Source organism: Dermacentor silvarum, chromosome 2 (genome assembly GCF_013339745.2).
Source record: "Dermacentor silvarum isolate Dsil-2018 chromosome 2, BIME_Dsil_1.4, whole genome shotgun sequence".
Taxonomy (NCBI): Eukaryota; Metazoa; Arthropoda; class Arachnida; order Ixodida; family Ixodidae; genus Dermacentor; species Dermacentor silvarum.
The window spans coordinates 53,060,489-53,077,637 of NC_051155.1; the positions used below are offsets into that span (position 1 = coordinate 53,060,489).

Genomic DNA, 17,149 nt, shown 5'->3' on the forward strand with positions numbered 1-17,149 from the left:
GAATTGAAAGTAGCAACTTGCATAGCTGGAAGTGTCAGCTATACAAATACAAATTAAGAGATGACCTGTACCATTAAATATTTTGGAGACTGGCCTTAACACGTACTTAGCATTCAGGCCAGCTCTTCCAGGTTGAGGAAAGAACGAATGACAGATAAAAAGCTGTACAAATACAAAACGGGTAAGTTTACTTCATCAAATTTCGCTTCCAATAAAGCACCTACATCGACCAGAAGCTGCAGTAACAATGATGACAAAGTTGCAGCCAGTCAGAAGAGCAGGGTCAGCAAAATCGTGGAAACAGTGAACACGACTCCACTAGAATCATGTTCTAGTCATACCTCGACTGCAATTTTTTTTTCTTTTATGCCACATAAGTGTTGCTGTTTTGTGCAATGCCTTTGTCAACAGCCGAGCACACAAATAAATATGAACTTGTACAACGTAGTACGAATCTTCCTGCAGACCTTTCACGATACTCTGGCGCCATCGAATTATACAAAAATAGGTTCAGTCTTCAAACCTCGATAGTTTGTTTGCATTTGAAAATGTGATGGTACAGGTCCTGCGCAAGGGCGAAACCCATGCAAACGAGAACGTGCCCGCACAACCAACCATCTGCACTTAATACATGAGGAATACAAGGTAAAGACAGCGGCAGGGGGGGGGGGGGGGGGCACACTTGTTCAGAATTTCACCTATGTGCACTAAACACTCCTTCCTTTATACCCTCCTTTTCCTCCCACCATAGCCGTGCTCCCTCAAGGGCTGCAGAAGATAGCGCCAACCTTTCCTTTTCAAATGAACCACTTAGTAGTAAACACTCTTAAAAACGTGTGCATTAATTGGGGCTTATCTTGTCCTACCACCATAATCGTAGCACCTAACACTCAGATTATGCGTTTCAATACATCAAAACGGTAACCCATTAATATAAGTTTTCATATGCCCCCATCGCAACAAACACGTTTCGCGACTGTAGAGCACGGCAGCGCAACAAATGCAGCAGGCGCGTCTTCATCGCGGCTGTGTTTCAAGTTGTGCAGCCGTGCAGCCAGCGTAGCTAGGGGCGAATGGACCTAGTGGCGTATCCGGCGTGGTACCTAGGCAAAGGCGATCCTTAGGGAGCAAAAGTGCCCAGATCCGAGGCGCCGCCGTGTTTCAAGTTCTCCCGAGCGGCGGCGCCACAGTCGAGGGCCCAGCTGCCCTGGAAAATGAATTACGCCAGCTAGCGGGGGATGGGCTAAAATTCGGAGGTGGGGGGGGGGGGGGGGGGGTTGAACTCACTGACATTGATAGGAACGAATGAATAATTATTAAATGCAATAATTTTGGGAAGACATTTGAGAAGGGCTATAGGTAATCTGTCCCTTTTTTTCCTAGTTATACACGCAGCGCCTGGCACGCTCCCGCAGAAATGATCGCCATGCACGTTTCTAAAGTTTTTTGTTTGATTATTTAGGGCAGCTTTTTGTCCATGATTTCACCAAGAAATCAAACCAGTGACGCGGAAATCAAGGCTGTTAGCGATAAGCAGTAGATTAACTTGAAGGCGGAGTGCAACAAAATTTTGCTTTGGTTGAAACGACCTGTATACTATATCAAATCAACGTTTGCATAATTGCAGATTGGTAATTTTAGAATATTTTTAACGCCGTTAATTTATCACCTAACACAAAAGGGGTGCGTGGTGGTTTTCGAATATGACGCACATCGCAAAACATAGCCTCCAAGATATCCAGCGCGACGTTATCGCCACCCGATCTCGGTGGTAATGCCGAGCGCCCGCGCCAATTCTCAACGTTCCGCGTTTTGCGTCATTTCAGACGGGCGGGAGTAGCAACTTTTCTGTTTCATTTCGATGTAAAAACCGTTTAGTGTTGGGACCTTTTTTTAACTCTTCCACTCATATTTCATACGCAAAACTTTGCCGAGAGACCACTGTAAATCTGTACTAAGCTAAACTGCTCAATTTACGCATTCTAAAGTTCCGTTAAAATTGACGGAGTCAAATATTCTTCAAAGACATCTCGTTGGACCTTCAGGATTCCTGACGGCCATTCAGGAAATCCTGTGGGCACGCTTCCAATGGCATTAGGAATCCTGAATATCCATCGGGACTGTTTGAGGGCAGGCTTCCAATAACAATACAAATCCTGAATGTCCATTAGGACTTTCTGAAGGCACCTTTCCAGCACCAATAGGAATATTGAATGTCCATCAGGACTGTCTGAGAGCAGCTTTCCACCACCAATAGGAATCTTGAATGCCACTTAGGACCGACCTTCTATGGGCATCTTACCAGCACCAATATGATTCCTGAATGTCCTTCGAAGCTTTCTGTATGGGTCTTTCTAATACCAATAGGACACACATTACCAAGGTTTTGTCACTACATTGTGACATATATATACTTAGTGATGTCACCACGCTTTCATATATAAAAGGGAGACCCGTTTAGCAACTCATTCAGTTCATTATAAGACTGCCATAGGTAGACCACGCAAATTAGACACCAGAAGAACAGCATGAATACAATGCTCGACCATGTGTGGTGTTTGATACAGCTTCGCTGGACATTCACGTTCGCAGGGCGGGATGGCGGCCATTTTTTTATCTATATAGCATTTTTGTATCATCATCAGCCTATATTTATGTCCACTGCAGGACGAAGGCCTCTCCCTGTGATCTCCATTACTCCTATCATGCGCTAGCCGATTCCAAATTGCACCTGCAAATTTGCTAACTTTATCACCCCCCTAGTTTTCTGCCGTCCTCGACTGCGCTTCCCTTCTCTTGGTATCCATTCTGTAACTCTACCGGTTATCCATCCTACACATTACAAGGCCCGCCCAGCTCCATTTTTTCCCGCTTAATGTCAGCTAGAATATAGGCTATCTCCGTTTGTTCTCTGATCCACACCGCTCTCTTCCCGTCTCTTAATGTTAGGCCTAACATTTTTCGTTCCATCGCTTCTTGTACGGTCCTTATCTTTTTCTCGAGCTTCTTTGTTAACCACCAAGTTTCTGCCCCATATGTTAACACCGGTAGAATGCAATGATTGTACACTTTTCTTTTCAAAGACAGTAGTGAGCTCCCAGTCAGGATTTGGCAATGCCAGCCATATGCACTCCAACCCAATTTTATTCTTCTGTAAATTTCTTTCTCATGATCAGGGTCCCCTGAGAGTAATTGATCTGAATAAACATACTCCTTTACAGACTCTAGAGGCTGACTGGCGATCCTGAATTCTTGGTTAGTTAGTTAGCTAGTGGTAGATTTTTATGGCGCAAGGGCAACTGAGGCCAAAGAGCACCAAACACAAGGTTGATGGTCGACTCAGGTTAGTAAGCAGTAAAAGAGAAGGATAAAAAACAGTGGTGTATAGGGCCTAAAATAATTGAATAATGATTGGATTTGATGATTATGGGCAAAGCGCATGACATTTACAAGGTCAGGCAGCCTCAGCAACAGTCCTTGTCAGGGCAAGGAGTGCAGAGTGCCTGACATGTAAGATAAGAAATCTCAGCCATTTCCTCGGGAATGAGACAAGGCTGAGTTCAATGGTAATATGAAATGGCGCGTAGGAAGCCTACACTCGCTAAAAACTTAAAAACTCTTTTTAATGAAAACATTTGGTAGTCGCCGAGAAAGAAGGATGGGTGTGGAGGTATCTGATTTCTGTATAGTTCTGGGAAGTAACGTCTCCTGTCTGGTTCTAGCCTCTTGCACATGATTAGAACATGAATGACGGACAGTCGATCACCACATTTTGGACAGTGCGGAGCTGGAGAATTGTTTAACAGGTGTGAATGTGTTGCATATGTGTGTCCTATTCTAAGCCTGCATAGTGCAACCTCTTTATATCTGTCGCATTTCTCGGTAGCATATCTTCCTATTATGGGCTTTATTGTGTGTAGTTTGTTTTCGATTGCTGAATCCCATTCTTCTTGCCATTGCCTACGAATTCTGTTTCTAATGTGTGGCCTAAGGTCCTCATAGGGTACATTGTCTATGTCAATAGAAATACGGAGGGCAGCTGACTGCGCAAGTCTGTCAGCTACCTCATTGCCAGCTATGTTGCAGTGCCCCGGTACCCAGCATAGTGTGATGTTAAGTTTGGATTTATGAGCCGACATGAGACATTTTAGAAGGAAATTAGTCACTGGATTTTTATGCTTTTTACCGGATGACAACGCAGTCACCGCACTGAGGGAGTCAGTGTATATGATGGAGGCTGGTTGTTTTTTCTGTAGGATGTGCCTTACGGCAAGGAGGATGCCACAGCATTCTGCAGTAAATATGCTTGTATTTTCGTTCATTGTTTTTGATTCGGAGAATTGAGGGCCATGTGCGGCACATGCGACAGCTGAGGACTTGGATGCATCAGTGTAATACTCGGCACACCTGTATTTTGCCTGCAAGTACATAAAGTGCTGATTTATTGCGAGCGGGTGCCCATGTTTGCCCACCTCAAGAAATGAGATGTCACAGTTAACAGCGTGTATTTCCCACGGCGCAATGGTGTCTTTATGGGACACCACCTGGAGGTTGGAGACCGGTATGTGCAGGCTTTCAATGTGTGACGCGACCCTAATGGGATATGGTGGCGTTGCTGATGATCGCCTCAAGAACAGCTGGGTGTTATTTGTGTCCCGCAGGAGTTCACCAGATGGATGTTCTGCGTGAGAGAGCACCTTAGTGGCATACACTAAGCTTGTGCACTGCCTTTGCCGTTCCAGTGACCATCTGTTAGCCTCAACATACAGGCTGACTATTGGGCTAGTTCTGAAAGCACCAGTGGCCAGACGGAGCCCAAGGTGGTACACTGGGTCAAGCATCTTTAGCACAGACTTTGACGCTGATTCGTACACTACCGAGCCATAGTCAATACGTGACAGTACAACGCTATTCAGAAGGTTCAGTAAACAGTCACGGTCTGTACCCCATGACTGATGGGAAAGGATCTTTAGTAAGTTCATTGCTTTCAAGCATTTCAATCGCAACTGCTTGATATGTGCAACAAAGGTGAGCTTTTTATCGACCACAACACCTACGAATTTGTGATCTTGTTTAACGGCTATGGTCTGCCCGTTCAGTGTGATGTCGGGGTCCGGCCTAATGCCACGTTGTTGAGAAAAAGGTAAACAGACGGTTTTCCCACAGTTGAATTTAAACCCATTTTTATCTGCCCAGCTTGAGAGTTTATTTACCCCCAACTGAGTTTGCCGTTCACAGATGGCCAAGTTGCAGGATTTGAAACTGATCTGGACATCGTCTACGTAAACAGAGTAAGAGATTGTTTTGGGCAACACACTGCTTAGGGAGTTCATTTTAACTATGAAAAGCGTGCAGCTGAGTACGCCACCTTGAGGAACGCCATTCTCCTGTATGAACCGCTTCGATAGAGCATTTCCAAGACGAACCACGAAGGTGCGTTCGGAGAGGTAGCTTTCTATAGTATTAAGCATGTTTCCCGAGACTCCAAGAGAATCCAGATCACGGAGAATGCCATAACGCCAGGTCGTGTCATAAGCTTTTTCCAGGTCAAAGAATACAGAAAGACAGTGTTGTTTGTGGATAAAGGCATCCCTGACATAAGATTCAAATGCTACAAGCTGGTCAGTTGTCAACCGGCCAGACCTGAATCCAGCTTGACTTTGGTCAAGAAGGCCGTTGTATTCAAGGAAATACACAAGGCGGCGATTTATCATTTTCTCAAACACCTTGCACAAGCAACTAGTCAAGGCAATGGGCCTGTAGCTAGCTGCAAGTGTGGCTTCCTTTCCTTGTTTAAGAATGGGTATGATAACAGCCTCTTTCCAGGCTTTGGGTAGGCGCCCAAAGGACCATATCTTGTTAAACAGAAAGAGGATGGTTATAAGGGTGTGTTCATGTATGTGCTTAAGCGTGCCATATGTAATCCTGTCTGGGCCTGCTGCTGAGTTGCCACATGTTCCCAGAGCCGCCTTCAGTTCCTCCATAGTGAAAGGGCTATTGTACCCTCCTGTGGATGGCCTTTTATCACGGATAGGTTTCCGTTCCTCCGCTAGCTTGTGTCGCATGAAGGAGTCTGTATAATGTGCTGAGCTGAAGATATATTCAAAATGTGCTCCTATTGCATCTGCTTGGTGTTCCAGTGTATCACCAGCAGTGCTGACCAGAGGCACTGGGTGAGCACTGCGTCCTTGAAGTGCTCTAAGTCTGTTGTACACTTTATGTGTATCTGTGTAGGAGTTTACAGAGGAAAGGAATGAGCGCCAGCTTTCCCGTTTGGATGCACGTCGGATACGCCTGCCATTTGCTTTAGCACGCTTGAAGTCTATTAAATTGTTAACTGTTGGATACCTGCGGAATTTTGACCATGCTTTGTTTTGGTTCTCACGGGCATTCTTGCACTCCGCATTCCACCATGGCCTACGTTTGTTTTGTGTCTTATTTGATGTCTGTGGGATTGATTTCTGTGCGGCTTCTATAATATGCAGGGTGATCATGGATTGTAATTCGTCTATACCTAGGTCTACGATTGAAGAAATCGGCAGTTTAGAGAGTTCTCGGAACTTCTTCCAATCAGCAGCCTGTTCTTTAAATTTCCTGTGATAATTTAAACCCATATTTATGTTTCCTGTGTGTTTTAAGCAAACAGGAAAGTGGTCGCTTCCATACAGATTATCGATAACAGCCCACTCAGTGGTTGCCAAGAGCACTGGAGAGCCAATAGCAAGGTCTATTGCTGTGTATGAGCTGTGTGCTGTATTAAAGTATGTTGGGTCTTTCTTATTAAATATACAGGAACCGGAAGACAATAAAAATTTTTTCGATTATCGCACCTCGGGAATCAGCTCTTGAACATCCCCATAGTGGGTGGTGTGCATTAAAATCTCCAACCAACATGAATGGACCCGGGAGCTGGTCAATAAGTTTTTCAAATTCTTCGACGGAGAGGTGATGGTCCGGAGGAATGTATAGGGAACATACAGTTATTAATCTTCCAAAAGTTAGAGCCCGTATTGCCACTGCCTCTAAATCAGTAACTAGTGTGATACTCTGACAGGGGATAGTGTTCTGCACAACAATAGCGACGCCACCCGATGAGTGGGCAGTGCCTTGCCTGTCTTTCCGGTATACTGCATATTGTTTTAGAAAGTTTCTGTGTGTTGGGTTTAAGTGTGTTTCCTGTAGGCAAAGTATGTTAGGTTGGTATTGTGCAAGTATTTCATATATGTCATCCAGATTTCTGAGTAGCCCTCGGCAGTTCCAGTGTATAATGCTCTCAGCAGCCATTTTTGCGTGTGATAAGGGGACGGGTTATTCAAATGTCACCGCCTTTATTAGGCGGCTTGACTGGCGGATGTTTTTTCTGTTTGAGGCGGTCTAGAAAACTCCGCCTCTCTTTGGGGGATTCTCTCAGCGTCTGAGACACTGAGGATCCCGGGGTCACTTCCATTGCTTCCGGCGGAGACTCGGAAGCGGATGAAGGTTTGTCAGGAGGGGTTGACTCCCTCTCTGTTGTCTGGGTTGTTCCAGAGGTCTGTGCGAAGTTGACCTCTGGGACTTGAAAGGTTGGTGCAGCCAATGGCTGCTTGCTGGGGGGCCGAGAAAGGCGCACGTCAGCAAAGCTGTATTGCGTGCCCACCGTAACTAGATGCCGCCCGGCCCCCCGGCGCGCTGGGTCAACGTAGGATCTTACGGAGAGAAGCGAGAGCTTCTTCCGGGCTTCAGGGAATGTGATGTTTTCCGTTACTTTGATTTGAATGATCTTTTTCTCGTTCTGGAACATTTCACAAGTTCGCGAGTACGCAGCGTGCGGCCCATGACAGTTGGTGCATTCTGTTTGGGTGGCACTGCAGCTTTCAGTAGGATGCTCGTGAGCACCACACTTTGCACAGGTGAGTTTTCCGCGACATGTGTTTGATCCGTGTCCGTACTTTTGGCACTTAAAACATCTTCTCGGGTTTGGAACATAGGGGCGTACTTTGCAGTGAATGAACTCTGCTTTCACAGCATCTGGTAGACGGGAACGACTAAAGGTCAAGACGATATGGGGTGTCACTACATCTTCGCCGTTTCGCCTTATGGTGATGCGGCGTAGGGCAATGACACCTTGATCTCTGAAGCCATCAAGGAGGTCTGAGTCTGTTTCACGGATCAGATCACATTCTGATATTACGCCTTGAACTGTGTTCAGACTGCGGTGGGGAGTAATGGACACCTGTAAATGAGCAAACTGCTTTTGCTTGAGTAGGATGTCAGAATGATCTTTCTGTGACACTTCAACAAGAAGATCGCCGGATGACAGTTTCTTTGCTTCATAGTTTCTTCCTATCATTTTCTGAAGGGTCCTAGCGATAACAAAAACAGACATTGCAGCGACTGAGTCGTTGTCTACAAGAGAGTGAATAATCAGGAAACGGGGAAAGTGATCGCAATCAGTTCGAGTTCTGTCAAAGCTTTCTTCGGTGCGGCCCCTTTTCAGGGACCGATCGGGTTTTTTGGAAGAAGAAATACTCATGCGATATGGGCATGCTGACGGTTCCTAGAATGTCACCTGTGTTTCACCGTCTTATTCACAGGAAGGTCCCGGGGCTCGCCACCTGGTAAACAGACGAAGAGCCCGTCGGCCGGAGCTTGACCATGGCCCCGACCGCCACCGTTCATGGTTTCTACCCTTCACCTCAAAACCTTTCGCCACGGTGCGGATGACAGCTTCGGTATGGGGGTAAGGGTCCGTGGTGGCGCCAAGCACCATCACCTTGATACTCAAGGTGCCCTTGCGGGGAATTCTTGGTCCCTTGACAGGCTATTTAACATTATCTTTGTCTTCTGCATATTAATCTTCAACCCCGCTCGTATACTTTCTCGGTTAAGGTACACAATCATTTGCTGTAATTCGTCCCCATTGTTGCTGAAAAGGACAATGTCATCTGCAAACCGAAGGTTGCCGAGATATTCGCCGTTGATCCTCACTCCTAAGCCTTCCCCTAAGCGCTTGAGTACTTCTAAGCATGCAGTGAATTGCATTTTTGTATACATATCCTTAATCTTTTCTTTTCCTTTCGAAATATACCTTGTACCACTACCTATAAAAATGCAAGCGACCTGATCAAAGAGAATCAATCTCTTCACGGCTTTTTTTCCACCAATACTCTAAACGTATCTTGCTTATCTCTACGGCTGATGGGTTGTTTCCTTCCACTTTAAACCCAAGTGCTTCTGGAAGTTGTACGTTACCTATGGTTCTCACTGAGTGAATCCCTTCGCATTACATTAGGATGTGCTGAGTGGTTAACGGATTTTGGCTGAAGCATCCACATGCTTAATCTAGTTCCGAATATTTCCTCCGGTAGGTTCTTGTCCTTAGGCAAGTGGCTCGATCCTCAAATAGCAAGGCACTGCCCTTTGTTTTATCGTACAGATTTTCCCTTCCATTTTCTTTCTTCTCCAATTAACATCCAATTAACTGTCTGTTTCTCTCACTTTCGTTCATGACTCCTGGTTGTCTACTTAGTTTCAATTACCCTGTACTTGGTTGCCAACTTTCTTGACCTCTTCCTCCATTCTGTGTCCATGCTTTTCAAGTACAGATACTTGTGCACTTAAGCCGTCCACCAATTTTTATTCATGTTCCTGAGTCTTACACTCAGGAACATGAACCAACTAAACTTAGAGACTCAAGAGACGTCAAGATAAATTATCAGGCAAAGCCGCCAAGCACATGGCTGTGTTGGGAAACGTCCTTTTCCTTTAAGTTTGGAGAAATCGATACCTGGCTTTGCTACAGGTGTTGCGCTAGCCGTATGAGAGGCGGGTTTATCGTGAGCAGAAATGGTGAATTTCGATAACTAAGAAAGTCAATCATCATCATCATTGACAGAAGCTGACCCTTCCTCAGAAAAAACCTGGATCCTCCCCTGCTCTCCTATACATTTTCTTTTCCCTTTGTGCTGACGTTTGACACTACATCCTGTTTGGCAAACGTTCATCAACCCATCAAGCGTGATGGCGATTTATCTTGCTACGCGGCTTTTTCAAGGCCTTGCTTTTAATAAAACTTCCGAGATCGAATGGCGCGACGACAAGATTTCGGAGGCCATGCCGAATGCTCAGCACTACGATCGGGTATAATGCGAGGATTCAATTCACTCAATTTAATTCCTTAATCACACCGCGTTCACGCGGTCTAGATTCTGATAGCAATGTCTACCCCACTCGATCGGATCACTGACGAAGCGCGAAAGTAAATCTTTTGATCGCAAGTCACGTGGCAGGTGAGAATTAAACATGACATTTTTTTGTTAAATGTTCAAACGTTCATGCAGAACTTGTCACCTGCAAAGAAAGAGGCCCTTTGCCAAGGCGGCACTCGAACCTGGTACTCAGAAGAGACACTCCCACCGACCCCAAGGCCGTCACCAATGTCAGATACGTGAGCAAAGGAGAGTGGCAGCACGAGACGGGCCGCCGTTCAGACCCGCCTATACCACTGCAGCTATTTGCTGCCGCCTTTCGGCGAATTGTCGAATGTGTTCATAGCGAAGCACCGCCGTTTCTACACCGCGCAAAGATGCCAAAAACAAAGCGCGCGGCGTCACCTCTTCCAGTTTCGGCGCCAGAAAGACGAGGACACCGCAGGAGTACAAGCACTGATACAAGCATGGCAGCACAGAATTTGTCCGGAGGCAATAAAGGGTTCTAGCCGAAGTACAAGATAGCGCAGGGTGGACGACTCGAGGAGGCGAATGCCGCACGTGACACCGCAAGCCGAAAGACGCAGTCCGGAAAAAGATTCAGGTGTGACAGAGACTGGAACAGCAGGACACTGGTGGTGCCCCCCTTCGACGGTGGCGGCGGAGGCAGAAGACTGTTCAGTCACGGACGGCAACTCCTTGGCAAGCTGATTGGATTTTGCGTCGACTGTCTACTCCCTCGCTCCTGGCGTCGTTTCATCGCTGCCTTCGTGAACCAGCAAAGCCCTACTGCCCCACCAACAGAAGGTGCAGCCGCAGGTGAAGGTCCACCTGCGGGACAAGAACTCCAGGAGGCGTCTGTGTACCAAGCCAGTGACACTGCTTCACCTTTTTTTTTTGTATAAGTACCTTGTGTGAATAGGTTTTGCAAAAAGAGGAAAAAGACTTTATTATCGACCACATTTTCTTTTTTCTGGATATTGGTCATCTCTTGACACACGGTGTTGTGTCAAAAGATGTCACGATGACAATGGGTTATGCTGTCATGTTTCAATGTCCTATACAGTTTCTCGACGTGCCATCACTCCCAGATGATGGCCACAATGACAACGTAAACCATCTGTATGTACTTCGGAGTATGTTTTGGAGCTGTATATCTCAAAATGATGGTAGTCTCAGCAATTGTGTCAATGGAAAGCTATGTGCCCGAAAGTAATGAATTATGGAGTTGGTGCAAATTGTCAATGGTCTATTTTTAAGTTATTTGTTGTATATGTAATGTAAGCACATTTCACCTCTCAAGCTTAAGAGGTAGAATTCTGGTATGTGGCAAAATTTTAAACTTTTTTTTTGAGAAGCTGTATCCGCAAGCACATAAAAAAAGGCTGTGGAAAAAGACCAGTATATGTGAATGCAGTGTGAAGAAAGCATGGAATGAGGAATCAAGCACTCAAATGATGAGGCAGATATAATGGTAGAATGTTTAATTATATAACCTAACAATCTAAAGAATAATCTCAAGCATAAACTAAAACATAAACACAGAAAAGGGGAACAGACACTGGACTGCAAAGCAAAATGTCCTTTAAATTATTAAAAAAATGCTTTAAATTTAAAATTTACATAGCCCAGAGCCCAAACTTTGCGCTCCCACTCAACAATCTATGTGTTTGTCAAGAACTTGTCGCAAAGAGGAAGTCGTAGTCATCGGCAGTCAGACGTCGTCGTGCGACGACCGATTCCGCGAGGCGCTGCTTGTGCTTCTGCAGTTCTAGAATGCGCTCTTCAATGGTGCCTGTGCAGATGAGCCTGTAGACAGAACAAAGATGGGTTCGGTTAGGGCCAGTGATTGTGCTCGCAATAATTCCTCTCAGTGGTACCTCTGCATTTAAGTTTCAGGTTTATTTTCTTAAAAAAAAAAAAATCGGAGAGCACTGAGACAGAAGACCTTGTGCAAGACTGAGCCTAAGTTGTCCGAACGTAGCTGGCACACCGGACAAACCTGAACGAAAATTGTCATTCACCCACAAATAGCATGAAGCTACAAAGGAAACTAAATCAGTTTAGGTTGATAAAGCATATTCTTGGAGAACTCTATTTTCATTGATGTCGCAGTAATATGCTGATTATCAAAAGGCAAAATAAAAATCACAGTTCCACTTTATATTTATTTATTCTTACAGATTTTTTAGGCACCTATTTTTGATAATGTATTGAATATATTAAATATAAAGAAAAATGAACTGAGAAGTTTACAACTATATAGCTCAGCAATAAAACCTGATATCACAATTCTGTAGCCTGAACCTAAGAAAGATACAGCAGACTCCCTTTAAGATGAATTCGAAGGGACCATGAAAATTTGTTCGTCTTATCAGAAGTTTGCCTTAACAGAAGTGCCCTCGGCAACATGACCAGGTGCATCCAAACATCTTGCTTCAAAACGGTAAATGAAGTGGACTCACATCGGGTGAAAAATGACATAAAAACCATTTATTTAGCTGAACTTAATAGAAAACTGTCTTCAAGTGGTACCCTTGCTCGGCTTTATCCAGTCCTCAATGGATGTTTGTGGCTTCTGTTCAAATTGGCGAGCAGCCACAAACTGCGTCCTCTCACCTAATGACCTTCAAAATGCTTCTTTGCTTTCGCGCTGCTGGAAAAAGCTCAAGAGGGAGCTCAAGCAGGCATCTGCTGCCTCGCAGGTCATAGCCTGTAGGATCTGTATGATGGCACGAGGTCACAAGCTCCCGCTGAGAAATGACATTAGTCAGGAGAGTTTCTCCGTTTCTTTTTTTAAACTTTTTTTTTTCCTCCTCTTGTTTTCGCCTCTGTCCGCGGGCGATGTGCGCCGTGGACATTTGCAGCGGTGGCGGTCCCTCTGAATGTTCGTCTTAACCGAAGAGTACGTCTGAGGCGGTTCGTCTTAAACGGATTTCTTTTTTGCATTGAGTCTATGGAAAAACAAAACAAACGTTACTATGTTGTTTGTCATATGCGAGAATTTGGCTTAACCGAGTTCGTCTTAATGAGAGTTCACTGTACATCTAAAGCAAACAAAATCAATGTACATGTATTACACACCTACTTGAATTACACCACTGAACTTTGAGCTGGACTTTTGCAAAACCATTGTAAACAGTGTAACAAAATCATGTGAGCTGCAATTTCTTATATCAAATTTGTTCGCTTTAAATGCTCTAATGGATGCAGTTCTTAATGCTGAGTTACATGTTAGTAAACGCCATGCTTGTATTTCTTTATTTTTACCAACTTTAAGAAATTTTCGAAAAATTTCAAGACCCTAAATCAATGTTCTGCTGCCTATAGTCACTTCTGCCAGTTTGGCCAGTGAGTTCAAACAAAAAGTGATGCCGCACAATGTGACTGATCAAGTATAAAGCCCAAGGAAGGCATTCTGCAGAGCAACAGTTTCATTTTCACACTTATGGGGTTCATCATCACTCACTGAGTGAGTGAGTAAAAAAGTTTATTGGAAATAAATAAAAGAAGGCATGATTGTTGGGGCCCCTATTCCCTATTCCACAGCCCCACTGGCACGAGTGGCTCGCTGGGCTTGGTCCAGAAGAGCCGATTGGCTCTCCTGGCCCTCATCTGCAAGCCATGCCTCCCACTGCCTATTCCTCATGAGTGGATGTTTGTGTATTATGGGGATGTCTATGTGTGGAGGCCTCTTCGGACACTCTTGTAGCGCCCACCGACGCTGCTAAGCGGGGACGCTTAGGTCGGCGCTCTTGGCCGGCGCCTTGGGGCCGGCTGCAAATGACGACAATAAAGATGGGCGGCGTGTGCTAACGGCGCAAGCATGGCACGCGCTAGTCTGTTCTGAAAACCTGCTGAGCTGCTGCTCTTGCTCTGGCGCTCCGCTGCGACCCCTCGGTTCCCAACAGTGGTGAATCCGGCCTAAGAGATGACCGACCCCAGCAACGTCCCGCCCTCAGGTAACCTTCCGCCTGACACTACCTCGCGCCCACGGGACGTCGCAGCTCTACAGCTCCACCTGCCCACGTTCTGGCGCAAGAACCCGCAGGTTTGGTTCGCCCAGGTCAAAGCCATCTTCGATCTGCACCACATCACCTCGGAGACTTCGCGGTTTCGCCACTTACTTTGCAACCTGTCTTCTGAGGTGGCTCAAGAACTGGCGGACGTTATCGCTGCATCTTTGAGTGATGCCCCATAACAGCAACTTCAGCAGGTTTTCAGAACGGACTAGCGCGTGCCGTGCTTGCGCCGTTAGCACGCGCCGCCCAACTTTATTGTCGTCGTCATTCGCAACCGGCCCCAAGGCGCCGGTCAAGAGCGCCGACCTAAGCGTCCCCGCTTAGCAGCATCGGTGGGCGCTACACTCTCATGTGATGTGTTTTAGTGTGGGTGTGTCTGTGCACCACGGGCAGTTGTCAGTGAGCCTCATGGGGTGTGTTCTGTGTAGGTGTTGCAGGTTGGGGTATGTATTTGTCTGAATATGACGTCAGTCCCTCTCCTGTTGGCTGTTTAAATTCGAGTGAGAATGACCAAAACGTCTCCGCTCCTGTCTTTGCTGTAAGATGCCACGAGAATTCGGTCGCAGGTCGTCGCTGGGCCCTGCCGTTGCTCGGACGTTTATTCCTCGAGCAATACAGTCTGTCCTCGCGTTCCCTGCCAGTCCCTCGTATGCCGGACACCATATGATAGTGTGGTGCTCTTCTAGTTGATTGGCCAAAATTTTGATTATTGAGTAGGGTGCAATCCCATTCAGATAATACGACAGCCGAATCGGTTTGACACTCGGCGTCCTGAATGGCCAAAGGCGATAGCTGCAGCCTCTGCCGCGCATGCCGAGGAGGCTTTGAAGGATGCCGTTGTTACGTTGTTCTGACACGTGGAGACCATGGTGAAGGTGTTGGTAATGGTTCAACTAGCATCCATATAATACGCTCCTGGTCCCATGCTGAAACCTTTGTTAAGAGTCTTTGCCCTCGCTCTGTGTTGTCCGGGATGGTACTTGAGATGCATGTTCTTGGGAGTTGGGGCCACCGCAATGTGCGATCGAACGTTGCAGTCTATCAGTGCCGTTTCCTCTCCGCAATACTGGGGTCTCAGTGTAAATACTAACCTCGCCAATACTTCCCTTACTTGTTCAGTTATGCAGAACCAACTAGCCCAACAATTAACTATTCCAGAGTGGTTGGCACCCAGTCTTTCTTTCCTGCGTATTTTGCACGCACCCGAATGAGTTCCGATTTCTCGGGTGCGCACATTATGTCTGCCGCCCTCGTGTGTTCCACGACTGCGTTTATAGCCTTTTGAAGAGTATCTTACTTGACCCCGTAGGACCCCTAGTGAGCCCAAAGTGTGATGTCATCGGCATATATCGCACAGCCGAGATTTGGGTGTTTATCTAGCTCCAGGGCTAGATTACTCACCCACTGACATTAAATATCAGTGGGGTGAGTACAACTCCCTTAGGGGTGCCTCTGTCGGAACAGTTGAAGGTGTCAGACTTCGTGGAACCTAGTCCAATTGTAGCCGTGCGGTCACTGAGAAATGAGCGCACGTAGTTATAAATTCGTGCTCCGCAGAGTACCGCTTCTAGTCCCTCCAAAATAGTGTGGTGGGAGATGGTGTCGAAGGCCTTTTTGATATCTAAATGCTGTCATATGTAAGAGGCCGCCTGTGGCGCGAAAAAGAAGAGGACGATATGAACGGAGCATTCCGAACGGCGCAAGCGCGAGGCGCGTGAACCAAGCTGTGATCGAGGGAGAAACAGCACAGTTCGGGCATTATCGACGCGGCTCCGGGCCAGAAAGGTCGCATCGCCAGCTCCGCTCTGGCGACGGGAGACTTGGGGGTCTGGCTGAGTCCGTGACGTTGGCCGTCCAAGGTGTGGCCGTCGACCTCGGCAAGTTCGAGTGAGGCTCCTGGACTGGCTGCAGCCTCTCACGGCAGGACCGGGCACCCCAGAGAGGATCCCCCTTCTGCGGCAGACCGGCACGTTCGATGATCCCCGGAATGCCACGTCGGCACTCGGGAAAGGAGCTGGACGGAAGCGGTGGCCGAGCGCGTCGCTAGGCCTAACCCATCAAGCCTTCCTGCCACGTCAGCAACAGCGACCGGGTTATACAGGCTTCGGAGGCGAACAAGTTGAAGGACCGACTGCAAGGCAGCAACGACTATGTGACAGTCGGCGAAGGCAACAACTTTAAGAAAGGTCCAACGAGATCCCGCCGGGAGAATACGAGCAACGAGAACTAACTCCGTAAGGACGATCCATTCTTGTAGTAGGCCAGAGTTGCCAGACGTTTGTGTAGGAAACGCCCAGAATCAGTGTGGTCTGAATTAAGGACACGTTAATGATTATTAAGGGTTAGGTTGTACATGTGTTAGTATTTTTCCTGCAGCGTGTTTTAGTGTGCTTAAGTTTATGGTTATGAATTTATTAGGTTGTACATTTTCCAGTATTTATTTGTTTAGTGTAGTTTGAGTTTTTAGTTTGAGGTTTTTGGGTTTTGTAGTGAGATTAAAATCTGCTTGCTGTGTTGCCATGCGTCTTACCTCTCCATCTCTCATAACACCTGCACGCCCCCGAGATCAGTGACAACAAAAAACATTATCACAAACGCCAATAAAAATTTATCGTCCAACCCTCTGCTGGGTTGCCGGACCTTGTACTTTAGAAGCAGAAAAACGTCCTGCACTGACACGTGGGGTCAGAAACTGAACATGTTGGAGGGGAACATATAGTTTACTACCATCTGGCTCGCAGGACCTGTGCAACCTTTTCAAAGAGTTTCCCTGCACATGACGTTAGGAAGATAGGTCGAAGGTTGTTGATGTTATGGGGCTTGCCCAGTTTTGGAATGAGGACAAATTTGGCTTCCTTCCATTATTTGCAAAGGACGCCGTCCTCTGTCCAGAACGTGTTGTTAAAGAATGCGGTCAAGCTCCTTAGCATGCCGTCACTT

The 17,149-nt window shown here is 46.5% G+C and overlaps 1 protein-coding gene across 2 annotated transcripts in view; it reads right to left on the reverse strand.

The window, feature by feature from the left end:
* Nucleotides 1-11,656: 11,656 nt before the first annotated feature.
* The window catches only part of LOC119441469 (transcription termination factor 2), a 109,392-nt gene continuing 103,899 nt past the window's right edge, over nucleotides 11,657-17,149 (reverse strand). For both annotated transcript variants that reach the window (XM_037706088.2, XM_037706087.2), the window contains exon 17: nucleotides 11,657-11,996. In XM_037706088.2, coding sequence (XP_037562016.1) covers nucleotides 11,861-11,996 — 136 coding nt within the window. In that variant the 3' untranslated portion in view covers nucleotides 11,657-11,860. The remainder of the gene's footprint in view (nucleotides 11,997-17,149) is intronic.